This window comes from Triticum dicoccoides, chromosome 1B, assembly GCF_002162155.2.
Source record: "Triticum dicoccoides isolate Atlit2015 ecotype Zavitan chromosome 1B, WEW_v2.0, whole genome shotgun sequence".
NCBI lineage: Eukaryota > Viridiplantae > Streptophyta > Magnoliopsida > Poales > Poaceae > Triticum > Triticum dicoccoides.
The window spans coordinates 525391752-525419038 of NC_041381.1; the positions used below are offsets into that span (position 1 = coordinate 525391752).

General features: G+C 46.3%; 1 protein-coding gene across 1 annotated transcript; it reads left to right on the top strand.

Annotated features, from left to right (window-relative positions):
• Positions 1 to 14553: 14553 nt before the first annotated feature.
• Positions 14554 to 17214, top strand: LOC119307786 (DNA replication complex GINS protein PSF1-like). The gene is made up of 7 exons (XM_037583868.1): positions 14554 to 14919; positions 15647 to 15714; positions 15898 to 16011; positions 16120 to 16282; positions 16358 to 16504; positions 16581 to 16630; positions 16855 to 17214. Exons 1-6 carry the CDS (start codon positions 14845 to 14847, stop codon positions 16605 to 16607), a joined length of 594 nt encoding a protein of 197 aa, XP_037439765.1. The 5' UTR covers positions 14554 to 14844; the 3' UTR covers positions 16608 to 16630; positions 16855 to 17214.
• The last annotated feature ends 10073 nt before the right edge of the window (positions 17215 to 27287 follow it).

Genomic DNA, 27287 nt, shown 5'->3' on the forward strand with positions numbered 1-27287 from the left:
AACCAATTCTAGCATCTATCAAGCAATTGGCGATGACTAGGTCATTTATATATGAGCATATTGACTTAGGAGTCAAATGAGAACATTTGATCATAGGTCATACTCATCGTTTAAGCTCAAGTGGGGTTACCACTTTTACATAATGCATTGTTGTGTTCACACCATTAGAGTTGCTTTAGCTCAATTCTTAGAGTAAAGCTCTCCCTAGATGTGAGACCCCCCTAAGAGAGATGAACTAACCTTGGGTTTTGTCGATGATGACTTCATGTAGGTGTTGAAGATGTGGATGCTCTATGTTGATGTAGATCATTTGGAGCAATCCTTTGGAGTGAGTTGCACTTTCAATACCTACACGGGTTAGTCCCACAAGAAACAAACAAGGATATCCATAGACATAGAGTGACACACACACAAGATAATGTCTATGAAAGCATTAGGTTACCGTGTCCCTTGTCTTACCAACAAGAGGGTTTGTGACTCCATGAACTAGTGCAAGATGTGGAAGTTAGTTGCACTTGTCCTCGCCAAAATGATAAGAGTGAAGTATGTTGGCGGAGTCACCCTCAAGAACTCTCTAGTTCTTATTCTTCGGGATCCACACCATCTTGATGGGAATCCTTGGAGTTGTAGTCGTACTTGATGAAATAGAACTTGATGTAGTCTTGGGAACCCACTTGACCAAGGCCTTAGGAGCTTCTTCAAATGCATCAATCTCCTCTTGAAGCGTGTCCTTGCCTTTCTGCTTGTGGTCTTGTGGTGGAAGATCATCTTGAGCTTGTGTCCCTTTGAAAGAAGTAGGATCATACTTCTCTTGTTGAGGAACAAACTTCGTCTTGGGGTATTGATCTTCTTCCAACTCAACTCCATTGGCATTGAACTTTCGTTCAAAACCAACATCTTGGTTCTTCCGGTGCCTTCCTTGCTTGCGTACAATTTCCTCGAATTGCTTACTTCCGGCAAGACTCTTGTAAACACATTTCTCTATAATTCCCTTCAATAAGCTATTTTCTTGCTCAAGTGTAACTTGGCTAAGAGAATCGTTAGTGGAATCAAGAGAACTACTAGAAGCAACAACATTGGATTTAGCATGATGATTGTTGTTACTACTAGAGGAAGAATCTTTCTTGTACTTGTTACTAGACTTGACTTGAGGCATGTAAGTAGATAAGAGTAAACGCTTGGCAATGTAAGAACTTTTCTTGCGAATATCATCATTGATAGCCTTAAAAACTCATGTTCTTGCTCAAGGTTGAGCTTTTCTAAACGTAATTTCTCATGAGTCCTTAAAAGTTCTCGATGACCCCCTAAGATAGTTTCATGAGTTAACTTAAGAGTGTTTAGTTCTTTAGTTAGAAGTGCAATCTTCTCCTTATCATTGTCATTTGTTTTATCTTGATTAGCATGATTATTTGATGTTTCATCATAGTATTCATCACTAGAGTTGTCAACAAGTAAATCATCATCGCCTAGCAAGTCATCTTCATCACTATTGGAATCAACATACTCGGGGTGTAATACCTTTGGACCTTTAGCCATGAAGCATCTTCCAAGTCCTTCATTTGGTGAATCAAATATGTCGTAGGAGTTGGTTGACACAAGTGCTAGACCGGCAACACCTTCATCTTGAGTATGTTCTGAGTCGGAGTGATAGCTTCTCTCGGAGTGATGGTCGGAGTCGGAGCCGGACACCCATTCACCAACATGAGCTTGATGTCTTTGTTTTGTGTAGCTCTTTGATGATTTGTCCTTCCTTTCCGAATCCTTGCTTCTCCGGGATGTTCTTCGTTCATGACAATCATGTCTACTCCTTCTCTCTCTTGGTGGTGATTCTTCTCTTCTACTTATTCTCTTTGGAGATTCTTCTCTTCTTTTGTAGGGAGCCGTACACTCATTGGAATAGTGTCCGGGTCTTCCACAATTGTAGCAATTATGCTCTCGACTCGAAGATCTTTTGTCCTTGTAGGACCTTGACTTGGAACTTCTTTCCTTGCTTCTACTCTTGTAGAACTTGTTGAAGTTCTTCACCGGTAGGCTCAATTCTTCATTAAAGGTTTGTTTCTCACTTGATGATGTGGGAGCTTCACATGAGGCTTTGTAAGCACCACTTGACTTGTTGTGGAGCTCTTCCTTATCCTTGAGTGACATCTCATGAGCAACAATTCTTCCAATGACCTCTGTTGGCTTGAGATTCTTGTAATTGGGCATCATTTGGATCAATGTGCACACGGTATCATATTTTCCATCCAAGGCTCTTAGGATCTTCTTGATGATGAATTTGCCGGTCATCTCTTCACTTCCTAAGCCGGCAATCTCATTTGTGATGAGAGCAAGCCTAGAGTACATTTCAGTGATGCCTTCACCATCCTTCATCTTGAACTTGTCAAGTTGACTTTGAAGCACATCCAATTTGGATTCCTTGACGGAGTCGGTACCTTCGTGCATGTCAATCAAAGTGTCCCAAATTTCCTTTGCCTTCTCGAGATGGCTGATTTTCTTGAATTCTTCGGGGCACAATCCATTGAAGAGGATATCACAAGCTTGAGCGTTGTATTGCAGCATCTTTAACTCTTTCATGCTAGCTTCACGGTTCGGTTCTCTCCCATCAAAGAATTCACCTTGCAAGCCAATACATACAATAGCCCATACGGCAGGGTTATGTCCAAGAATATGCATTTTCATCTTATGCTTCCAACTAGCAAAATTAGTACCATCAAAGTAAGGACCTCTATGGTGATAATTTCCCTCGCTAGACGCCATACTCTCCTAGGTTGTGAAACCAAGGCTATGACTACCAAAAGCTATGGAAATCAAAGCAAATGGAGACCAAAGCTCTGATACCACTTCTAGGATCAACGTATGTCTAGAGGGGGGTGATTAGACTACTTGACCAAATAAAAACTTTGCCTTTCCCCAATTTTAATTCTTGGCAGGTTTTAGCAACTTCGCACAAGTCAAGCAATCAACCCACACATGCAATTCGAGAGTATAGCAGCGGAATTTAACACAATTGCATATGAAGGTAAAGGGGAGGAGTTTGAGGAGGCAAACGCAATTGGAGACACGGAGATTTTTGAGCCGTGGTTCCGATAGGTGGTGCTATTGTACATCCACATTGATGGAGACTTCAACCCACGAAGGGTAACGGCTGCGCAAGTCCACGGAAGGCTCCACCCACGAAGGGTCCACGAAGAAGCAACCTTGTCTATCCCACCATGGCCGTCGCCCATGAAGGACTTGCCTCACTAGGGGTAGATCTTCATGAAGTAGGCGATCTCCTTGCTCGTACAAACTCCTTGGTTCAACTCCACAATCTTGTCGGAGACTCCCAAGTGACACCTAGCCAATCTAGGAGACACCACTCTCCAAGAAGTAACAAATGGTGTGTTTATGATGAACTCCTTGCTCTTGTGCTTCAAATGATAGTCTCCCCAACACTCAACTCTCTCTCACAGGATTTGGATTTGGTGGAAAGAATATTTGAGTGGAAAGCAACTTGGCGAAGGCTAGAGATCAAGATTCATATGGTAGGAATGGGATATCTTGACCTCAACACAAGTGTAGGTGGTTCTCTCTCAAAAAATGTAAGTTGGAAGTGTAGGCATGTTCTGATGGCTTTCTCCATGAATGGAGAGAGGGTGGAGGGGTATATATAGCCTCCACACAAATTCTAACCGTTGCACACAACTTACCAATCTCGGTGGGACCGAATTGAGAAACTCGGTCGGACCGCTTTAGCAAATGATGTGACCGTTAGGATTTTCGGTGGGACCGACATGCAACTCGGTAGGACCGATATGGTGAGGGTTAGGGCATAACGTAATCTCGGTGAGACCGATTACACAAACTCGGTGAGACCGATTTTGGTAATAAGCTAACCAGAGAGTTGGTCAGTCAAACTCGGTGGGATCGATTCGCTCATCTCGGTGAGACCAAAACGTTATGAAAAGGAAACAAAGTGTTTACGTTGCAATCTCGGTGGGACCGATCGCTCATCTCGGTGAGACTGAAACGTTATGAAGGGAAACAAAGAGATTACAATCCCATCTCGGTGAGACCAAGATCCCTATCAGTGAGACCGATTTGCCTAGGGTTTGTGGTAGTGGCTATGACATCTGAACTTGGTGGTGCCGGATAGAAAGAATTCGGTGGGGCCGAGTTTGACTTTTGGTTTAGGTCATAGGTGGATCTGAGAAAGTGGTTGAGGGCTTTGGAGCATATCACTAAGCATTTTGAGCAAGAATCTCATTAAGCAACACCTCATCCCTCCTTGATAGTATTGGCTTTTCCTATAGACTCAATGTGATCTTGGATCACTAAAATAGAAAATGTAGAGTCTTGAGCTTTGAGCTTGAGCCAATCCTTTTGTCCTTAGCATTTTGAGGGGTCCACTTTTCTCATCCATGCCATGCCAATCATTGAGCTTTCCTGAATATTTATCTTGGAATAGCATTAGCTCAATGAGCTATATGTTGTTAGGAATTACCAAAACCACCCAGGGATAGTTGCACTTTCAGCATGAATCGAGATTGGGATTTGTCACTCCGTATGACGGAGAGGTATCTCTGGGCCCTCTCAATAATACAACATCACAAGAAGCTTGCAAGCAAAGTGACTAAGGAGTTAGTTACGGGATGATGTATTATGGAACGAGTAAAGAGACTTGCTGGTAATGAGATTGGACTAGGTATGAAGATACCGATGATTGAATCTCGGGCAAGTAACATACCGACGGACAAAGGGAACTATGTATGTTGTCATAAAGGTTCGACCGATAAAGATCTTTGTAGAATATGTAGGAACCAATATGGGCATCCAGGTACCACTATTGGTTATTGACCAGAGAAGCGTCTCGGTCATGTCTACATCATTCTCGAACCCGTAGGGTCCGCACGCTTAACGTTCGTTGATGATATAGTATTATATGAGTTGTGTGAGTTGGTAACCGAATGTTGTTCGGAGTCCCGGATGAGAACGTGAACATGACGGGGAGCTCTGAAATGGTCCGGAGGTAAAGATTGATATATAGGATGATGGTATTTCGTCTCCGGAAAGGTTTCGGAATGCGCCAGATATTTATCGGATCACCAGAAGGGGTTCCGGGGAGGGCATGGGAAGTTATTTGGATTAACGGGCCAAAATAGGGGATCACACCAGCCCACAAAGGGCTGGCGCGCCCCACCTCATGGTGCCGGCCCTAGGGAGGGAAGGGAAGAGGGCTAGCCCCCTCTTACATTCTCTTCCACGTGAGGAAAAGGAAAGGGGGCACCTCCCCTCCTGCCTTCTCCCCTGCGCCATAGGAAGGAAAGGGAGGGGGCACACCTAGGGCAGGAACCCAGGGCGGCCGCCGGCCCCCTTGGGGGTGCCCCTACGACTGCCTACCCTCTCCCACCTATATATATGGGAGGAGGGAGAGGGGCAACCGACACCACGATCCCCAAGCCGTGTGCGGCGTCCCCTCTCCCTCCAGTTCTAATTCCTCCTCCGTCCACATCCGTTGTGCTTGGCGAAGCCCTGCGGATAGTTTCACCACCACCGTCACCACACCGTCGTGCTGTCGGAACTCATCTACTACTTTGGCTCTCTTGCTGGATCAAGAAGGCGAGGACATCATTGAGCTGAACGTGTGCTGAACTTGGAGGTGTCGTACATTCGGTACTTGATCGAGACGGATTGTGAAGGTGCACGACTACATCAACTGCATTGATAAACGCTTCCGCTTAACGGTCTACGAGGGTACGTAGACACACTCTTCCCTCTCGTAGCTATGCATCTCCATTGATAGATCTTGTGTGTGCGTAGATTTTTTTGTTTTCCATGCAACATTCCCCAACAGTCTAACCATCCGGAAGTGGCGTCGGAATATGTTGTGTTTGAAGTGGGGAAGCGGACTTGAAGTAGTTCTCCAACAGTAGGCAATGACCACTCGCTTTGTTGTGATCCAACACCGAAGCAATGCCCCAGAAATCAAGCCCCTGAACATCGACCACTGGTTAGCAATGTGGTCATGAATGACCAAAGTAGCAACCACAATCTCCTCATCGCCTCACAACGAATCGTCTGAATCGCAGATGAAGTTGTTGAAAAAGTACTCATCGCCACTATCTATTTGTACCTGCGAGCGAAATGTCAAACACCTTGCGGGCACGGTGGAAGAAGCCACCCGGTGAAGAGCCCCGCTGTCGGTGTCAAAACCAATGGATCTTGGGTAGGGGGTCCCAAACTGTGCGTCTAAGGCTAATGGTAACAGGAGGCTAGGGACACAATGTTTACCCAGGTTCGGGCCCTCTCGATGGAGGTAATACCCTACTTCCTGCTTGATTGATCTTGATGATATAAGTATTACAAGAGTTGATATACCATGAGATCAGAGAGGCTAAACCCTAGAAGCTAGCCTATGGTATGATTGTTGTTGTTGTGTCCTACGGACTAAACCCTCCGGTTTATATAGACACCGGAGGGGGCTAGGGTTACACAAAGTCAGTTACAAAGAAGGAGATCTACATCCGAATAGCCAAGCTTGCCTTCCACGCCAAGGAGAGTCCCATCCGGACACGGGACAAAGTCTTCTATCTTGTATCTTCATAGTCCAACAGTCCGGCCAAAGCATATAGTCCGGCTGTCTGGATACCCCCTTATCCAGGACTCCCTCAGTAGCCCCTGAACCAGGCTTCAATGACGATGAGTCCGGCGCGTAGATTGTCTTCGGCATTGCGAGGCGGGTTCCATCTCCGAATACTCCAAGATAAATTCCGAACACAAGGACCGTGTCCGGCTCTGTAAGATAAAATTCCATATACCACCGTAGAGAGAATAATAACCCACGAGTCTAATCTGCTGACAGCTGTTCGAAAAGTGACATCACGCCACGGTCCAGTTTTTTTCGAACCGTTTTCTACAACCTGCTTCCGCACACATCGCGAGGCGGTTTCTTTGGCACGTCTTGTCAAAGCAGAGATCGTGTTCCCTTAACACGGGATCCTCTTCAATACGGGCGTGGGTAACCCAACCGTACCATCAATTACGGTAAGTAGGGAACGAGCAGGCTCCGTTAGGCAAGCGGGGAGGCATAAAGTTTCATCGCCTTTATAAAGGGGAAAAGCCTCCTCCTTTCTACCCACGCCTTCTTCTACTTCTGCTCGCCCCTTTCCTTTCGCCCGATCCCTAGCGCCCAAGCATTCATCCTCCCCACCAACAAAGGTCCTCCGAAAAATGTCCGGATCCGGAGCAGGAGGCAAGTGGATGGCCTCCTCCATCCAGGAGAAGGATATTAAAAAGCTGCGGGCGGACGGATATCTGGCCAAGAAAATCGGCCACCGTCTTCCAACGGCGGGACAGATTGTCCCTACTCCGGAGCCCCATGAGAGAGTCGTCTTCCTCCCCCATTTCGTCCTCGGGCTCGGGTTTCCCCTCCACTCTTTTGTTCGCGGAATCATGTATTACTACGGGATTGATTTTCACGATCTATCCCCCAATTCTTTCCTCAACATCTCGACGTTTATTGTCGTGTGCGAGGCCTTTCTTCATATCTCGCCGCACTTCGGGCTATGGCACAAGATCTTCAATGTGAAGCCCAAAGTGGTGAGTGGCAAACATGCCGAGTGCGGAGGCGCCATGGTGAGCAGGATGCCAAGGTCACATGGCCGGCGGGTACTTTCAACGACTCCGTTAAGGAGTGGCAGCAACAGTGGTTCTATATCAGTGAGCCGCGCGGCAAAAAGTGGGCCGCTGCTCCTGAGTTTTGATCTGGAGCCCCTTTACGGCTCACGTCCTGGCCCAAGAAGGGCGTGAACTGGTCGCCGTCCGACGAACTATTAGTGATCCAGGCGCGCGTCAAAGGTATGGAGGACAAGGCCATCAGGCTTGTTGACGTGGTCCAGGTGATGCTGGTCCGCCTAATCCTTCCTTGCCAGCACAGAGGCTGTGATTTGTGGGAGTACGACCCGGCCGAGCACCAGAGCCTGCGAGAGCTATTCGGCTCCTCGCACAAGAACATTTGGAAGGTGCTCTTTAAGCCCGGCAAACCGTGGTCGGACTCTGCCGCAGACCGCGGGTACCAATTGTCCCACCCCGCCAATCCGGTAAGTCATCATCACATCTTGGCTATTCGCATGTTTCATTGATATGCCCTGAAGGGGATGTTTTTTTTAACGTGTCTTTCCATGATTGCTTCAGGGATGGACGAAGGTGGCGGAGCGGATTCATTGTCCGGCCCCGCTGCCGGAAGAACCGGCGGGACCTCTTCTGACGAAGATGCTGGTCCCAGCGCCTTACAAGGCACCGGAGAAAGAGGCCAACAAAAAGGCCAAGGAGACCAGGAGCGGTCTCCGTCATCGCGGTGCTTCAGACACGAAGTCCGAAGACTCCAGCGGCCCTCCCTCCTCCGGAGAGAACGAGGAGGAGGAGGAGGAAGAGGATGAGGAGGAAGAAGAGCCCGAGTCCCCTACGAGGGAGAGGAAGAAAAGGACAACCTCCTCATCCTTAGAGGCTGATTCGCCTAAGAGGGGAAGGACATCCATCCCCGAGGCGTCCACCACGGCTTCCGACAGCAACCCGGAGTGGGATCCCAGGGCCCAGCCCCTGGTAAAATCGTAAGCGCATGAAATCCGAACATATTCATGCATCCAGAATTTACTAGAATGTAGTATTTTGATTCACCCCATACTTTTTACAGTCCGGCTAGGTCTCTGGCCCAATAGGCCTCATCAGAGGACTCGTTGAGCTCTGATGCCTTGGAGAGTGAGACACCTCCCAGGGGCCCTTCCCCAAAGCCTGGCTGTGACACCGAGGTGTTGTCCAAAGAGGACCTGAGCCAGGGGGGCGTACCTTGGGGGCCGGACGTGCGGGAGCGGCGGTTCCCATGAATGTTGACGGCGGGGGCGATCGTGGATCCAGCCCACAGCCGGACACAATCCCGGAGACCCCTAAGGCTCCGGGATTTGGCAGGCAACCCCTCTTGACTGGAGGGGGCGATCCTACTCCACCTGCGACCTCCGTCCAACCAAAGGTGTCAGGTGGCCTATCGACAGCACTGGAGAGTGCGTCCATCATTGATGAACACCGCGCCCTTATGGGTGTGGTGATAGAAAAGATTCAGGCCGTCGAGAGCGGACTGAATGAATCTTGTGTTAGCCTTATAAAAGGCTTGGAGGTATGTGTAAAAGACTGTCATAGTATAGATAGTAGCCCCTGATACACTGTTCGGAGAGGACAGGAACCAGACAGGGGATCAACTTCCCGTCCGCAGGAGACTTAGCTAATGACACATATATTTTTTATGAATCAGATGTCTGCAGCGACGCCTCCTCTCATGCCACGGAAGTGTCCGGACTCAAGCACAGTCTGGTGCGGGCCGAAGAGGAACTCGGTCGAGTGAAGAAGCAGCTGGAGGATAAACAAGGTATGTTTTGAAACTTTTAGTAAGTTTTAGCACAAGTAAGTAGTTGTGACTATCTTTAAAGTATATATATCGCGCACTCCAGGGGAGAATGCCAAAATTGAGGCGCTCAAGAAGGTTGTTGCCTTGGCCGAAAAGAAAGCGGCCACGGAGCAGGCTCTCCGTGAGAAACACGAGGCAAGGGTCGTGGAAGCTGAACAAGAGCTTCAGGAGGTTGTAGGGAGAAACGAGAGCTTGGGGGCAGAGTCTATCATTGAAAGAATCCGAACTCGCCCAAGCTCTCCGGACCGTGAATGAGGCTCGGGAGGAAGCCCAGGCTGCACTGAAGGATATTCAGGAGGCGCAGAAGATTGCGGCTGGTAAGGGCCCCCTTTTTTTGGAAGCACCTTATGCTTTCGCAGGGAAGATTCATGGTGACCCGTTGAATCCTAACTTTTTCAGGGGCATTTGCGGATTTGCCGCGCAGCATATCCGATGCTGCCCAATTCTGCCGAGCTGAGAAGAAGGATACTGCGGAGAAGCTCTTCTGGTCGCATTATTTGGCGCCGAATTATCCGGTGCCATTTGTCGACCAGCTCAAACAGCTGATCGAACTGCATCAGGCGGCCGAACTAGCCATGAAGGATTTGGTTATCCAGCTATGGCCCGCCGAGCCCATACCGAGCAGTTTCTTTGGGCTCGTGAAGCAGATTGTGAGGGCTTGCCCTTGGCTGGACGTCATTAAGCGGTCAATTGGCATAGAAGGGGCACGAATGGCATTTGCCCGTGCGAAAGTGCACTGGGGGAAGCTTGATGTTGAGAAGCTGATGACCGAGGGGCCGCCGGAGGGGAAGGAGCACCGCAAGCCCGAACTATATTATGATGGCGTCCTGAAAGGCGCCCGCCTCGTGGCCGAGGAATGTACGGAAGACATTATTTTTCCCTGAAAGCAGTTGTGCTATCCTTTGTAAGGCAAAACAGAGTCACTTATGTAGGTGCCTATTATGTGTAAATTTTATTCCTGCGCGGCCGTTTAATATGTTAGTCTTGAGAGTTGGCCAGCCGTCGGCTTCTGCCCCCACATAGGAACTACGGGGGTGTTCGGGATACACCTGAACACTCTTTATCCCATTCTTGGGTCCATGAAGGAGGTGTTCAGCACAGCGAACCAGGCAATCGGACTATAAGGCTTTATTATTCTCACTTAGCCATAGGATTTCGAGTATGGGCGGCGCAGCCCCTGGTGTTCGGAATACCACACGGGGGGCTCTAATAGCGCCTGATCGGTGGACTGATCCTTTGCACGCTGCATTTTATTATGGCATTATGTGGAATAAGTCCTTAAAGATTTGACAACCTCTCGAACAGCTGACCAGCTCTCGCCTTATCATGACAGTCGGTTTTTGGCTTTCTCTACTGAGGTGTTCGTCCGGCAGAACCGGGACACAATCGCAGTAGTTCTCCCAGCGCTACCTTAGCCGATATTGCGGAACATAAGGTACCAAAATATGGGAGCCGGGCAAACCCAACCAATGACCCAAGACATGATTCAGAGCTGATGCATATAATGATATAAGTTCGGGGTGCCGAACGACCGAGAAGGTGTTCGGACTTTAGACGCCATAGTACGGGTGCAAGGAAGCCCCTAACGTTCGAAGGCATAACACGATGTTCGGATGCCGTTATGACAAAATGTCGTTGAGAAATAGTAGATAAGCGTCAAATGACTCTACATGCTGTATTTAAGTAATACGTCTATGCGTATGAGTATGGTGCATGTTATAAAAGAGAGGCATGACGGCAGAACCTGTTGGGGCCGGTCGGTGGTTGGTTGTGCGCGAGTCCGGAGGAATATCTGGATTGTATTCAGGTGGGGTGAAGATCCCCCCTGTGTGCGTCCGAGCTGATTCCAAGTCGTCGGTCCAGATATGCGCGAGGACGAACTTGCAAATAATGCTTGAGAGGTGTATGTGAGCAGTGGCTGAGCCGTGGATGTGATCCGTCCGGCTTATGCTGAAGGATCTGTACGAGCTATGATTTAGGTTGGGGTATCATGAAGTAGTTCGGACTCCCTTATCGGTGTCCAGGAGTTCGGCTGTCAAATCTAAGTTTGATTGAAAAACGTGACTCGCTGCTTCAGTGAATAAAGTAGCCGAATATTCTTCGATGCCGAGGTGAAGCTCGGTTTTGACCGCAATTGTGACTTCATCACGCGGGTCTTGGGTGATAATGCGTTGAGTCGCAGTGTATCCTGGCGGGGCTGAATAGCTACTACCTGGAGGTGTAAGACCAAAAGTTGGTATGACATTTTTTGTCTATCCGGAGACCATCTCCGGGGTGGCGGGGCCTAGGTGGCCTTTACTCCTATTTGTGACACTTTAAAATGAGTTTTTTGGTGGGCTTGATCCTCGAGTGATCGGTCCCTAAACATGATAATCTGGGCTTCTTGCCCTGGGACTTCTTCATGCTCCTTCTGGCACCGGCCTGCCGATTTGTTTAAAGACCCAGCATTCTCTATTGGTATGATTGGCTGCCGCTCCTTGGGTACCATGGATTTGACATGGGCGGTCAAGTATGCGGTTCAAGCTGGAGGGGCCCGAATTAAGATGTTGAAGTCTCTTCTCCCGGTCAACGGGTTGAGGATTACGGGCTCCTGTGTTGATCGCCGTTTCCTGGGCGCCATTTTTTGCCTTGGGACGCTTGTATTTGTTGCACCAAGGTTTGTGGGCTCTGTTTTTGTCCGCTGATGCATCCGGGGTGCTTGCTATGTTGCTATTTGGTATGTAATGTTGGTCTTGTGCATAGCCCCTTGCCGCAGTGTGCTGTCGGCGGGGTGTAGGCCTGCATTTGATTTTTAGTGTTGCCTCCTCGAATTGAGGTAGTAGCCTGCGCTTTGGGTAGTGTTTTGTTCGGCGCTCGGGTCCGTATTCTTCGGCTGCCCGGGCCTTAGCCCGTCTGTCTGTGGGCAGATTCTTATCAGCTTGAGGCTGCTGATGTTTCTTTTTCAGGTTTCTTGCAGTGGCTATAAGCCGGTGCTTGAAGCGCTCCTGCTTTATGGGATCCTCTGGTGTGCCGAATTTGTCGTCATCGAGGCTCACCTCGTCTTCGAAGGGAGGCATATATTTATTGTCCTCCAAGTGTCCGTTCGTCGCCTGTTCGTCTGGGCTAGCCTGCCCGTGTTTCTGTTCGGCTTGCTCGAAGGTGGGTTAATCAGGATCGTATTCCTCTTCGGCACCCTCTGGATTTTCTTCTCCAGTGCCGGTATTGTTGTGGCGAGGCTTGGAGCGGCGCCGATGACGCCCATGTTTTGCTTTCTTCCCCGAGGGGTTATCTCCCATTGCCTTATCTCCATTGGTTTCTTTGGGAGTATCCACCATATATATATCATATGAAGAGGTGGCAGTCCAGCGCCCTGCGGGCGGTGGTTCCTGTTCTTCTCCCGCATCTTCGTCCATACCGTCGATGTCTTCGGAGTCGAAGTTTAGCACATCGGTCAAGTCATCGACCGTGGCTATTAAGTGGGTGGTGGGTGGGTAACGAATTTCTTCGTCGCCAGCTTCCCATTCGAGCCGGACATAGTTCGGCCAGGTGTCTCCTGACAAAGAGAGAGACCTTAATAAATTCAGCACCTCTCCGAAGGGTGAGTGCTGAAAGATATCCGCGGCGGCGAACTCCATGGCTGGAGCCCAGATAGATTCGATGGGCATGAGTGCGCGCGGTCCGGAACACACTACCGGGGATGAGTCCGGGGGTCCGAAGGTACAGATTTCTAAGGAGAGGAGTATGTGTTCGGCTCCAACGCCGATGAGTGTGCGGCCTTCGGGGCGGGGTCCATCCACTCGTCCTCGGAAGGCACGACCTGCTCTGGAACGAAGTCCGGAGCTGTAGCAGGTGCGATGTTCCGAATACTGTCCGACTGTAGATCTAGGTCATGCATGTCGTGATTGTTCGGCGCTCCTGACACGGGCCCGAATCCGTCAAAGATCAAGTCTCCGCGGATGTCGGCAGTGTAGTTTAGGTTTCCAAACCTGACCTGATGGCCAGGGGCGTAGCTATCGATTTGCTCCAGATGGCCAAGCGAGTTGGCCTGCAGTGCGAAGCCGCCGAACACGAAGATCTGTCCGGGGAGAAAAGTCTCATCCAGGACGGCGTTGTTGAAGGTTGGAGAAGCCATCGAGCCTTATAGCGACGACACAGAGGAACTCTCAATGAAAGCACCAATGTCGGTGTCAAAACCGGCGGATCTCGGGTAGGGGGTCCCGAACTGTGCGTTTAAGGCTAATGGTAACAGGAGGCTGGGGACACGATGTTTACCTAGGTTCGGGCCCTCTCGATGGAGGTAATACCCTACTTCCTGCTTGATTGATCTTGATGATATAAGTATTACAAGAGTTGATCTACCACGAGATCAGAGAGGCTAAACCCTAGAAGCTAGCCTATGGTATGATTGTTGTTGTTGTGTCCTACGGACTAAACCCTCCGGTTTATATAGACACCGGAGGGGGCTAGAGTTACACAGAGTCGTTTACAGAGAAGGAGATCTACATCGGAATCGCCAAGCTTGCCTTCCACGCCAAGGAGAGTCCCATCCGGACACGGGACGAAGTCTTCTATCTTGTATCTTCATAGTCCAACAGTCCGGCTGTCCGGATACCCCCTTATCCAGGACTCCCTCACCCGCGTCTCTCCCAGACCAGGCAGCAGGCCTGTCGGCATGGAGGTGATCGGCGTTGTTGGCTACGGAGGAGGCAAGGGGGTGGCGTGGTTGTGGGGGTGCTACGACGGCGGCGAAAACAGTCCACCAACACCCGCAAAGAGCGGTCGTCCGGTGCGGCGTGCTGTGGTGGGAGGTTTGTGGATGCGGACGGCGGCCTGGACAGCGTACAACTGGCAGGGGCGACAACGTCGAGGGCATTGTGGCCAGGAGTGTTGGTTGTTGATAGGAGAGGAGGGAATGGCCTATGTGCCACCGATTGGCGGGCCAGGAAAAGACAAGGGCGGGCGTCGCTCATGTTCGCGTCGATGCAAACCTGTCCCAAATTTAAATCTGAGATGGGTCGCACGCAGACAAAAAAAATAGAACACGTCTATCTCAACGCGTTGGACCGCCGTTTGTTTCAGTTCAGATCTAAACGGACGGCGCAGACGGCATACTGCGCACGCGGCAAGAGTGCTGTTCGCCAAGAAAGTGACCAAACAAACCACGCTCCTCTAATCCTCACCCCCTCCCCTCCCGCCTCCCAAACCGAGTCCACCAAAAATTTCCCGCGCGGCCACGCCAAATTCCCCTTCTCCCCCACCGCTCGCGCCTCCCGCCCGGCCGAGACCCCAACACAACGCCCGCCGCGCGCGATCTGCCTTCCCTACCGGCCCCAGGATCCAGCCGTGGCAGATCCGGCCCTGTCCCGCGGCGCCATTCCGTCGAACACTTCGCGCGCGGTGGCAGGAGGGCCTGGGGGAGGAGGGGCAGGATGTACGCGAGGCGCGCGTCGCAGCTGCTGAAGGAGCTCGACGCCTGCGAGCCCGGCCAGCTCGTGGTTTTCAACGTAATTCTTCGCCTCTCTACTCCATACGCGCTCGCAGTCCCTGGTCGCTGGTTCGGAATCCGAGTCCACGGTGCTCCAGTTTCCTCGATGCTTCTGTTTTAGGGCCCAATTTTGCCCAATCTGGTCTTGTTAGGTGTCTGTATGCGAGAAAATTGGATTTATAAACTGTCTATTTTACAGCCCTACTATGGGAATTTTTATGTTCTACTAGCATCCTCAGCGCTCTGTGTGCCAGCATGTGGATCTCCATACAAACCTTAGGGTTCTGCATCCTTGTTATATGTTAAAGCGGAATTTCGTCTAATCTTGTTTGTCAGAGTATTATTTATCAGCAAGTGTTATGTGCCGCACCTGAACTGCACACAGCCTCAGTACAATTGTTAGTTATTGGTCCATGATACTGAATTCCATGATTTTGTTATGGCAACATCTGTTTACTCTGAAGTGCTTCATGCCACTCTTCCCTGTAATTGTGTGAGCCAACACATACCGGCTAAACTGTAAGGTTCATGATACTGAATTCCATGATATTGCTGTTAAAGTATTCATTACTTGCGTGGATAATAAATTGTACTGCCTTGACATCTTTAGGACGGAACTCTGGCATTAGCTGCAGCACTGTGTCATATTCTTGTACTGTTTGGGCAGTATGATTATGGTAGCTACAGTTCCTTTTCATTTGTCCATTATGCTGATCCCTAACTCGTTTTTCTTATGGAATTTGCAGAGCGACGTATTTGATCAGGTCATTAGAGAGTGCGGTGAGCACAATGCACAGTTTCAGGCATTGATCAGGTACTTGCACCCTATTAGAATGTTGGTGATCATATAACCTCGACCTGTGAGTAACTGATTAATTTCACCATTTCATCAGCAAAATGAACAAACTGCATTGAACCAAGAGCATCCTTATTTGCTATCCTCACATCAAAGTGTACAGACTATTCAAACGCCTGATCTGCTTTATGTTTATGACAGAAAAATGGTGGAGCAAAACTTAGACATTGAAACAACAAGAAACGAAGACCACTATGGTGCAGCTATCCACCATCTCTCGCTGCTCCGCAACAAAAGATGCCTCATGGCTTACATGTACACTATTCAAATCTCACATCGGGCTCTCTCTCCCCTTCAATGTTGATTATACATGCTTAACCTGCTTTTGGGTGTACACTAGCTGAAATCATTGTATCTAACTAGGTACAACCGAGCAGAAACTATTCGGAGTTTTAGATGGAAAATTGGTCCTGTGCTTCCTCATGAAATACAAGAAAAGCTCAATTTCTCGGAGAAAGAGTACTTCAGAAGCCACTCTTCAGCCATTAAGTCTTATATCTCAGAGATGGATATAGATTTAACAGTGGTATGTATATTTCCTGTTTCATTCACTTTTTGGGGATGAACCACGATTACCGGACTTCTTCTACATTTTTTATAGGACATGGTACCCCCCAAGGATCCTTATATCCAGGTTCGAGTGCTGGAGGACATTGGTGAAGTATCTCTTGGTGACCATTCCGTGTCATTGACAAAAAATTCACTCCATTTCCTTAGGCGCACAGATGCAGAACAGTTTATATCACAGGTTTGCTATCCGTTACACTGTATTTTCCCACTCTGAATGTTTCCAGTGCGAATAATATTCTGTTTAATTTTAATAGGGTCTCATGGAAGAATTTCTGGAGTAGGGATCACATATGATGTAAAATAGGTATTGCTCCTCAGTCCTCACTATGATCTTGTTAGTTACTTAAACAGCAGCATAAACACAATACATTGACCAGTGCTGGCAGCATGTCTTAGACATGAAAAGGCTTGATGGTTACTGAACTCTTTTTCACTTAACATGATATGGCTTGTACCTTTAGCTACCAACTTTTAACTTGTGTCGTGCATTTTCACCTTAGTTTTTGAATCAATGTCTGTGAGCTGCAGATTTTAAGTACCATCCACAACATTTTCTTCGCTGCTGCTGTCTGGTGGAATATGCACTCTTGAGGTTCTGATTGAGACTTATTGAAAAAGGAAAGCACATATGCTATCTTCAGAGGCACGAGGCAACACAAGGCACTGTGAACTGTGGACCTCCAGCCTAGTTGTTAGTGATGACTTGTAGTCTTTAGATGAATGGCTTAATCTTGTTGTATTATGTTGTGACAGAATTTAAAACTTCCTAAAATTGTATAAGCAATTTTCCTGTAAGTCATGCAGTAGAAAGATGACAAGTTCTGTTTTACTGAAAATGACAACTTGACCTCAACCTGAAACTCTTAATGTTTTCTGAGTTCTGGCAAACTCAACTGTTCTCTCCCGTGTTCCTTTTCCTACAACCACAGCTGTGACATCCTGAGTTGGAACTCTACTTGTTTAGTCAGAGGCAACAACTCAGACTCACGTTTCAATTACTGTCCCAAGTCTCTTTTCATCACTTTGCCAGGAAGAAAGCCTAACGCAGTACATCTTTGTGCATCAACGTTCCTGCTTTAAGAACATGTATTTATTTAAAGGTGTACTGGACATCGCTTAGTTGAGACTGGCATCTTCTTTTGGTCACCACAAGTTTCTTGAGATGCTTTTTATTCAGGGCAAACTTACACGCTGGATGAGTGCAGTGTCATGTTGTTCCTGTCATAATTCCTGGTTACACATGTTGGTGTTTTAGTGTTTCTGCTTTGTTTTTCTCTTGGTGTTTGGCTGCAGTTTGTGTCATTTTGATGTTTTCCACCTGATACAAAACGAATCACAATCGGTTGCGTGTTTTAGTGTACGAGAAAGCTAAATACCTGCCGACTGGCAGTTTGCAACAGATCCGCACAATTTGTTAACCGTTCGATCCGCATCTAGCGGTCTCATTTAGCGCTTGCGGTTTAAACAATACTGCGCGTCGGGCGTGGATGACGTGTGCGAGAAACCCGGAATCCTGCATGTGCGAGAAACCACAAGGCCATTCACGGGGGAACAAACCACCTGGTCCATGCACGGTTCTCTATTCGAATCAAGCATCGTGTTGTACTTATATCCACACCTAATGATGACTATTTTTTGGACAACCTGCATAGTTTGTTTTATGAGATTTTCTTCATGAAGATTTATAGAACATAGCTAATGGATCATGTATTAACATTGTGGTAGCCTTTTACATTGGGACAAGTGTCACTGAAAAACCATATCCGATAACTTATGTATAAATAGCTTGATAATATAAACATAACATAGCTGATATGTCAAGTACAAACGCCGCGATAACTTTTCACCCCGGCATAAAAGTTGTTAAAACTACATACCTGAATAACTTATGTGCAAATAGCATGGTAATATATGGATAATAGAACTTAACTCACGTACAATCATCTTTATAACTTTTGATGCTGGGATAAAACTTGTTAAAAATACATAGATGATAACTCACCTACAATCATCATGATAACTTCTGATCCTGAGATAAAAGTTGTTGAAAATACATACCCTGTAATTTTAGGTGTCAATAATATGATAATATACGCACAGCATAGCTGATAACTCATGTACAATCGCCACGATAAGTTTTGGCACTTGCCAAAATTTTATTGAAAATGCATAATTTCGGTGTAAATAGTATGGTACTATACGCACAAGAAAGCTATTAGTCATGTAGAAAGATCGTGGTAACTTTTGACCACGGGATAAAAATTATGGAAAAACATACCCCCCCCCCTAACTTCTACTCCCTCCGTCCGAAAATACTTGTCATCAGAATGAACAGAAAGGGATGTATCTAGAACTAAAATACATCTAGATACATCCTCTTTTATTCATTTTGGTGACAAGTATTTCCGGACAGAGGGAGTACGTAAATAGAGTGATAATGCGCGCACACCAGAGTTGATAACTCGCGTACAAATGCCACGATAACTCTTGACATGAGAAAAAAAGTTGTTGGAATACATACACCTTATAACTTATGTGTAAATAGCATGATAATATATGCACAAAAGAGCGGATAATTCACATACAAAATATTACGGTAAATTTTTCTTTACTCGATTTTTTTAATTAAAAACATGCCCCCAATAACTTCTGTGTAAATATAATGATAATACATGCACATCAGAGCTAATAACTCACATACAAACGTCGCGGTAACTATTTATCCAGGAAAAAAAAGTAGTTGGAAAATATACACCCGGTAACTTAGGTGTAAATAGCATGATAATATACACATAGGAGATCTGATAACTAATGTACAAACATCAAGAAAATTTAATGACCAACGAAAAAAAAGTTGTTAAACAACATACCCGAAAACTTCTATGCAAATTGCACGGTAATATACACAGTACAAAGCCGATAACTCACTACAAACACCACGGTGACTTTTAACCACGAGATAAAAGTTTATTGAAAAGCATACTCTGGTAATTCTATGAAAACAGTATGATAATATACGCACGACAGGGTTGATGATAACCTACTTAGCCTAGACATGATAACTTTTTCACACTGGATTTTTTTTTTTGAAAAACACCATGTGTTAATATCATGGTAATATATATGCCCACCAGAGTTGATAATCTTCTTCGCCCTGGCGTGGTAACTGTTTTGACCAGGGGATTTATTTTGTTGAAAAACACCCCCTCCCCATTATCATGGTAATATATAGACAACAGATCTATAACTTAGTTACCCCAGACGTGGTAACTTTTTGACATAAAAAAATCTTCAGAACATAGCAACATGGGTTCTAGTTTTGAAGGCATCGTCATTTTGAGCTACAAAACATTTTGGATTTTCTAAAAAGGGAGAATTTTGGTCGACATTAATTTTTTTGGCTCTCTATTGTATTCATGCACGTGCACGTGAGGAAAAATTATGGGAACCACTTTTTATACCTCGATAATATCAGTGTAAACAACATGATAAATGATGTCTTGTACACTGATAACTTATGTAGGAGAGGCGTAATAACTTTTGACCTGAAAAAAATGTCGTCGGGACATATCAACATGGGATCTAGTTTCAAAGATCTCGTCGCAACAATTTTTTTATGTGAAAGCAGTTTTTCAATCGGAGCTATGGTTTGTGCTACAAAACATTTTAAAGTTTAAATTTTAGAAAAATCTTTAATGACATCAGCAATTTTGTTTTTATATGCATGTATATTGAACAATGCAACTGCAGCTCACGCACATGCAACATCGTTATGACCTCCTGCATGCATGCTTCGGATATATCTGCGAATCGTCCGCACCTGTTGTTAATATCCTGCCATCCGGAAGTTAGCAAAGTCCTTTAGTGTAAACTTGATTTATATGATAAAGAAGCTCTGCTAAGTTAAATAGATTCTGTTGCACATGTTTCTACGAAAGTACAGCATTGGGTCAGGACTTCCTTTACAATGTTGTTTATGCTGAGTTACAGTGCAAATGTATGGCTTTCTCTCTGAAAAAGTTACTGATATAAGGTTTCCCTTCCTGTCTATCATAATAGGTTGTGATGCTAGTATCAGGTCGGCTTGTGTTTTTCAAAGTGGTGTACTTTGCACACACAGGAGTCAAGGGCGAGTACACACGGTCTCAACCATATGTTCAACTGGTCATATTTGGTTGATGTTCCCAACGAGGTTTAAAAATGGTATCAATGGGATATCAGGGCTGCATGTTTATAAACCAAGCGCAAACACTGTCAGAAACTTGCTTCCGGATTCTCATTATCCCCGTAAATATTTGTGGCTCCACAAACGACCTGCTTTCCTTAGGTGGTTATTTTTGCAGTACAATTTTGCGAATGGGCATACTTTTGCTTATATGTAATCTAAGGTTCCCTTATCTGGCTATTAAATTTCCCGGCATGGCCAGTGCGACAATAGCTTCTGAAACATTTCGCCTGTGTTACTGTGTTTTTTAAGTTTTTTTTTTTTGAGAACTACTATATTGACAAAGTGAGAAGCTAAATTCTTGATTGTTGTTCATGTATACTGCTGTTCAAGCTTAATGCTGACCTACCACTGCCATCTAGAAAACTTCAATCTTGCATGAGCAATGCTATACCGACAACAGTTTCCTGCACGATTTGTGGACGATGTGTCGCCGTAGCCTTTCATCATGTCCGCTATGTACAAGAGGTCCATTGGATCGGCTGTTGCTCAAGAATCGTCCCGTGAACTGTCGTCCGCAAAGGAGTTCCGATCTTGCATACATCCAGGGCAGCCAGCAACTTCATTTCATATCGTGTGCCCTCAGTTTTATTGGTTGGTGTTGTCCTTGTGTATAACTAACTTGTAGGGCATGGTAGCAATGTACGTATCTGCTGCCCCTACATCAAACAAAATGGAGGTTGGCATTGGCCACAAAAAGACATGGCGTGATGGTTACATGCTTCTCGTCGACTACTCCTAGGCTAAATAAACAATGAAAAGCACTAGGTGCTAAACCTATAAACACAATCTTTATCTCTGTCTTCCAAGTGAAGAGTGCCTTTTCTTTTGTCTTTTATTCTAATAATTGGGCCCATGCACTCCTTGAATTGTCAGAACACGTCTCCAACTACAAGAGTGGCACTAGCTGTGTCCCAACTTTCAACCACCCCCTGTTCAAGCCTTAAGTCTTGCATGTAATTTAGAGATGATAAAAAAAGATGTCTACAATGGGTCATTTCTAAGCCTTATCTTCAATAACTAGCTATTCCTAAAAACATGGTGAGATATATTGTGCTAAGAGATCACCTCTTGTCTTCTTTTAAATAAGAGAAAACAAACATTTTCTTATGAGTTCTCTCTCCTCCATCTCATCATTTATCCTACGTGGCACTCCTAAGATAGCACCATTGTACATGCCCATTGGGGAAGCGGATTATGCGCGCAGTGCTCATTTACCAGTCAAATACACAGACACAGTGGCCGCGACATCTGCCGCGAGCGGTGGCGGCTGCTCGTTCAACGAATGAAGATTGACGCTCTGTTTGTGAGATCGACGCGGAGGCGCAGTTGACCGCGGATCTCACCAGGTCCGAGTCGGTCGCTCCGCCCGCACGGTTCATGCCCGGGCATAACAACCACGAGGCCGGCCTGTCCACCTCGACCCACGACGTCTGCATGCTGGACTCTGGCGAGGAAGAGTAGGACGTGGGACACCGCGTCTGGTGTCCATTGTGTACCGAGTCCCAAGTTTTACTTTTCCCCTCACCGACGAGTTGTAGCTTCACTTGACAGAGCTCATAGTCGTTGAGCTTGCCAGACATGAGAAAGATATGACATGGAATATGGACGTTGCCAACGCCGCTGAAGATATAGACTAGGATAAACAAAAAGTCATGTCCGAATTTGTTTAATTAAAAGGTGTAAACATAATGTAATGAATTTTGTCCAATTTAAATGAAAACCGTCCACTTTACATGAAATTTGTTCAGTTTGTTTAAATTCCGATTGAAATGTGTCCGAACATCCCATAAATAGAGTTGGATGGTTGGCTATTGTATCATCGTCCGCGGACGCATCCAGATAGGTCCATGGACAAAAACTGTGTCTGTTTTAGGGGTCCTGTTAGAGATTCCTAAACCCTGTAAAACCAGTGTTTCGTCCTATCTATCCTCAGGTTTTCCCACGTCAAAGCAAATATATTGTCTCATCTGTATCACGGGCATCACCACCACACGCGGGCGCGGTACCCATGGGCGTGCATGCACGACAGCGGTGAACACGAGAACCAAAAGAACCAAACGGAACGTCCACAACAGATTCTGCCTCTTCCCCGACGCCGTCGCGACTAATGTGCCCCGGCGCTAGAGAAACCGACGAGTCGGATTCCGAGCCACTCCTAGAAGCCCAGAAACCGCGATCGACCGGCGCTGACCGACCGCTCCGCGACGCACCTCCGCCCCTCTGGGTCGCCGCGCCGGAGCGACAGGCGCGAGGTGACAAACTATTTTGGTCGAAGCCTGCCCCTGGGATTTCGAATCTTGGCTTCTCGTACACCGGCTCGTTGCTACTCCTAGCCTGCTGGTACGTATGGGGCATTCTTTACGTTGGATAGGACAAACAAGAGCTGACTCTTCCCTTTGACGTTCAGAAGATCTCGTACTATGGAGCAAGTGTGAGATTCGCCGGTTCCTCTCTCGCGTACGCTGCGCAGATTTCGTTCTTATGCGAGCGGATTTGACATTGATTTGATGTGATTCCCCTCGCACGGTCTACTCGTCCAAAATACTATGACGGGTCTACGTGATGTGACTGATAAATGACACTGGGAAACACACCGACCATTTTTTGAAACTTCAACATAAAATGACCCAATCTGAAAATACCCGTGGTTGGGGGGTTGAGATCCTGTGCAGTACCGTATGATGTTGTAGTGTCGATGACATGTGGGGCCAGATCCCACATGACAGTGACTGTACAGCACCGTACAGTACTGCAGAGGATCCTAACCCGTGGTTGGGGCACCGTGCTAGATAGCATGAAGCCCCGGGCTAGGACGCCTTGGTAGCGACGTTTAGCATGGTGCCCTGGGCTAGGGCGTCATGCCAGATAGCATGGAGGCCTGGAGGTCATGCAAAAGGGCTAGTTTTAGAAATACTTTAAGATTAGGCCATTTTGTATTGAAGTTTCGAAGAAGGCCCAGTTTCATCCATTTTCACTCTGTCGGAGCAAGAGAAAGAAGACGACAATGCCGGTGCAGCTGGGCGGCCAACATTATCATCGCCGGTCGTTATAGGCGCTTAATTTGATGCGTAGTACGGGCTACACATACTGGACCGGTGCTCTAACCCTGGGTGGTTGGATGGAAGGAGGACCGAATTAGTTGGGGAATTTGCGCCGAGCCATGAGTGCAATTTGAGAACCTTCTGACTTTTCTGAGGTTCCGAGTGTCAATGAGAGATGGGGTAGCCAGGTGTAGTAATGCTGATCGCGTACGTGTCAGCCATTATGTAATTCCTGCATGGTTGCTTGCAGAGAGAACTAGCAGAGTTGTGCGCGCTTTGTTGCGTTGTTGATACTGTTGGATTTTCATATATTTTTTTACTTCGTCAGTTTTAAAATAAAGGTGTATTGGTTTTTTGAGAAGTCGAACCTTTTTAAGTTTGACAAAATTTTATAAAGAAATATATCAATATTCATAATATCAAATCAATATCATTAAACTCATCATGAAATGAAATTTCATACCTTTTTGTTTAGTATTGTGGATGTCGATTTTTTTGCCTCTCAAGTTGGTCAAAGTTAAAGACATTTGACTTTTCAAAAAATAAATACACATTATATTTTGGAACCGAGGGAGTATTTGGTTTGGCAGGTGGGAAGATGATGGAGTGTTTTAATTATTTATAATGCGGTATTCTGTGGGTCTTTCGCAGTGTGATTATATGTTACTACCTCCGTCCTGGTTTATTGGTCTCCTTTGTAATTTGTGCTAAATTTTGACTAAACATTTAACTGACAAAATGTTAGTGCATGTCAACAAAAATTATACCATTGGATTCGTATTTGAACATAAATTTTAATGATATAATTTTTTATAACATGCATGAACATTTTGTTAGTTAAATTTATGGTCGAAATTTGTCACAAAATACAATGAGGCTAATAAACCAGGACGGAGGTAGTATCTACTAATCAACTCATACTTATGTGTGATTTTTTTTGGGTTCATGGCTGCATGTACTTTATCGGTGTTACTACTACCTCCGTCCGGGTTTACAAGGCCGGACGGCAGGTTTGTGAGGACCAAGACGCAATGAAATTAATTACTCTTGGCTCGCTTTAATCCTTAAAACCCCACGCTAGGTGTATTTTCTCTTCTGTAAGCTCTTGCATGCAACCAATCAGGGAGCAGCCATGCAGTGTATGAGTTCTTTTCACGGAGCAAGCGAGGGGACCAACAATGATGCCTTTGCATGCAACCAATAGAACGGCAGAATGCCTACAGCAGCCCAAAGCACGGCCTTAAAAAAGCGGACACTGTGAAGCTACTCTCCTGTCTTGTAAACTCGGACGGAGGTAGTATATCACAAATTGGCAATTCTTTTTTAGGTGGTGAGAGGGTGCGCATAATTGACATGTTTCTGTTGACTGGTTGCTGCCAATTGATTTGGAAAATTGTTGACCAGTCAAAATTGTGAACCAAATTCAAAATTAAATATCTCAATCGAATGGAAAAGCTCCCAAATCAAGGAGCATAACGGATTAAAATAATTGAATAAGAGAGCTTCTTGAGGAATTGTTGACCTGATAAAAATTGGATGACCCAATTCATATTGAAGACTTCGATTGATTGTGAGGGCTTAAAAATTAGAGAGTAGATAGATAGATATAGGTTCGACGAGCTAGGGGTTTATATTAGCAATCATTTAAGATATGGGTTACACCATATACTATAAGAAAACAGGGGTGATGGGTATACTTTTTAGGAAATGAAACCCTATTATCCCAACCTCCGCAACAAATAGGAATGCACATAGGCACAAGAGGGCAACTAATGCAGCAGTTTGGATACTTTCGTTTCCGAGAGAAAATAAAAGGATTACTTTCTTTTGCAAGAAAATATGTGGACTATCTGATTTGCAACATTGACAAAAGAGAGATTGGGACATATTTTAGATTTTAATGAATTCATTCCGTGCTTTATGCAAACCAAGCAAACTATTCAAGACTTTTTTGCAACTCTTAATGAATCACCGAATACTCATGATACAAAAATAAAAGGTTGGGCTCCACCTATTACCCCGAAGAAGAAGAAAAATGAGAACTCCGCCTATTGAATCACGCAAACAAACAAAGTGTAGAAACTTTAAACTATACCTTTTTTTAATACACGGAGGAAAATGATAATGACGCCCACTCTCATATTTCATCCTCTAAATTCATATAAAGCATGCAAAAGAAATCCTACGAACTACATCTACGTACTACCTTAGCTACTCTTCATCGTGGAGATGTCCACGACGATGGTGCCGGGCACCGGCTGGATGGGTGGGTAGGAGGGCTCCGGCTCATCTTCCTCCTGCTCGATCTCATCCATGTAGGCGAACATCTCGTCGTCGTCCTCCTCCTCCGGACCCACTGCATCCGAAGGTAGCCCCGCGGTGATCCGGGCTTCGTGCCTAGCCCGGATCTGCTCAAGGAGCTCGAGCCGGCGCTCCGCCGTCAGAAATGGCTCGCTCCTCACCCGACAACGTGGGGGGCATGGCTACTAGGCGGACTAGTGGAATGGAAAGTGGCGGCAGCGGCGGCAGATAAGAGGAGGAAAATGTGAATAGATGGTAGGGTTTCGGTGCCGCGAGTCGACTTAAATAGCCAGGCAACCACTACGCGGCCCGCTGGAGCTGCACCACCGACGCCACCGGTCGGACGGAGGAGACGAGTTTCGGACCACCGGGATTGAGGGTGTTTTGGTGTGGGATTCTTTCTTTAGTCCGACGTGGCAGCCGTGCCCGGACGTCCACGTATTTGTTCCATATTTGGGCTGAATATGAAAGGTGTCGGTCAGTCCGGATGTTTGAGACCCGTTTGAAACGTACTTCTAGATAAAAAAACATGACCGGTCAATGACCGGGCGGACTGACCGGATGTATGAGGTAGATGCTCTAACGAGTTGTCGTAATCCTGATGAGTTCTCTGGCCTTCTTTTTTGAGATGAGTTCGCTCGCTCGCTCGCCTTTTGATAGAGTTCTCGACGCTGCTTTCGTGGGGCCGACGTGTGGGTGTGGGGGTGGGGCAGCAGGTAGCGACACGGATGGCATTTTTCGTGCGCCGCAAAAGGACACGGCCAGCGCCGCGTCTGCCGAGTCAAAACCGCAGGCCGCAGGGGGCGCTTTTCACCCTAACGTTTGTTTTGTGCTGCTAGATGCCTTCGACCTACTACTTCAGTCCCTTCTCTTATCTTTTGTTTTACTCGCCGTGTTTTCAAACCCACATTTTGAAACCTACCGAGCCGAACTTCGAGATCGTTGTACCTGCTGGTATATCATCTGTATTTTTTTTCTTTTGCATTTCAAGACCTTCCTCAAGCCAACCGAACGAAGGGCCTGCTAACACGACGTGTTTTGGAATATTTCTTATTCCTTTCCGCTATACTAGACCACTCGCAAAAATAACATAAAAATCAAAGCATTTTTTACCACATTAGTTTTGGCTCCAATTAGTTACTCTGGGGCATTTACAACAAATAATATTGGAGTTGGTGCAAATATTGTCAAGGTACATTGTGTTTTTACCCAAAAAAGATTTCTTTTGTTATATATTGCAGTATGCCTTTACTATAATTATTTTATTACTTCACCTTAATGTTGAAGTCAGAAATATTGATCAGTGGAATGTTTTTTATAAAGAGACGACCACCTCTATTCAGCGGTGTCCACGATGAGGAGCCGCTTCGCGTCTTCATCGACAATTGCAG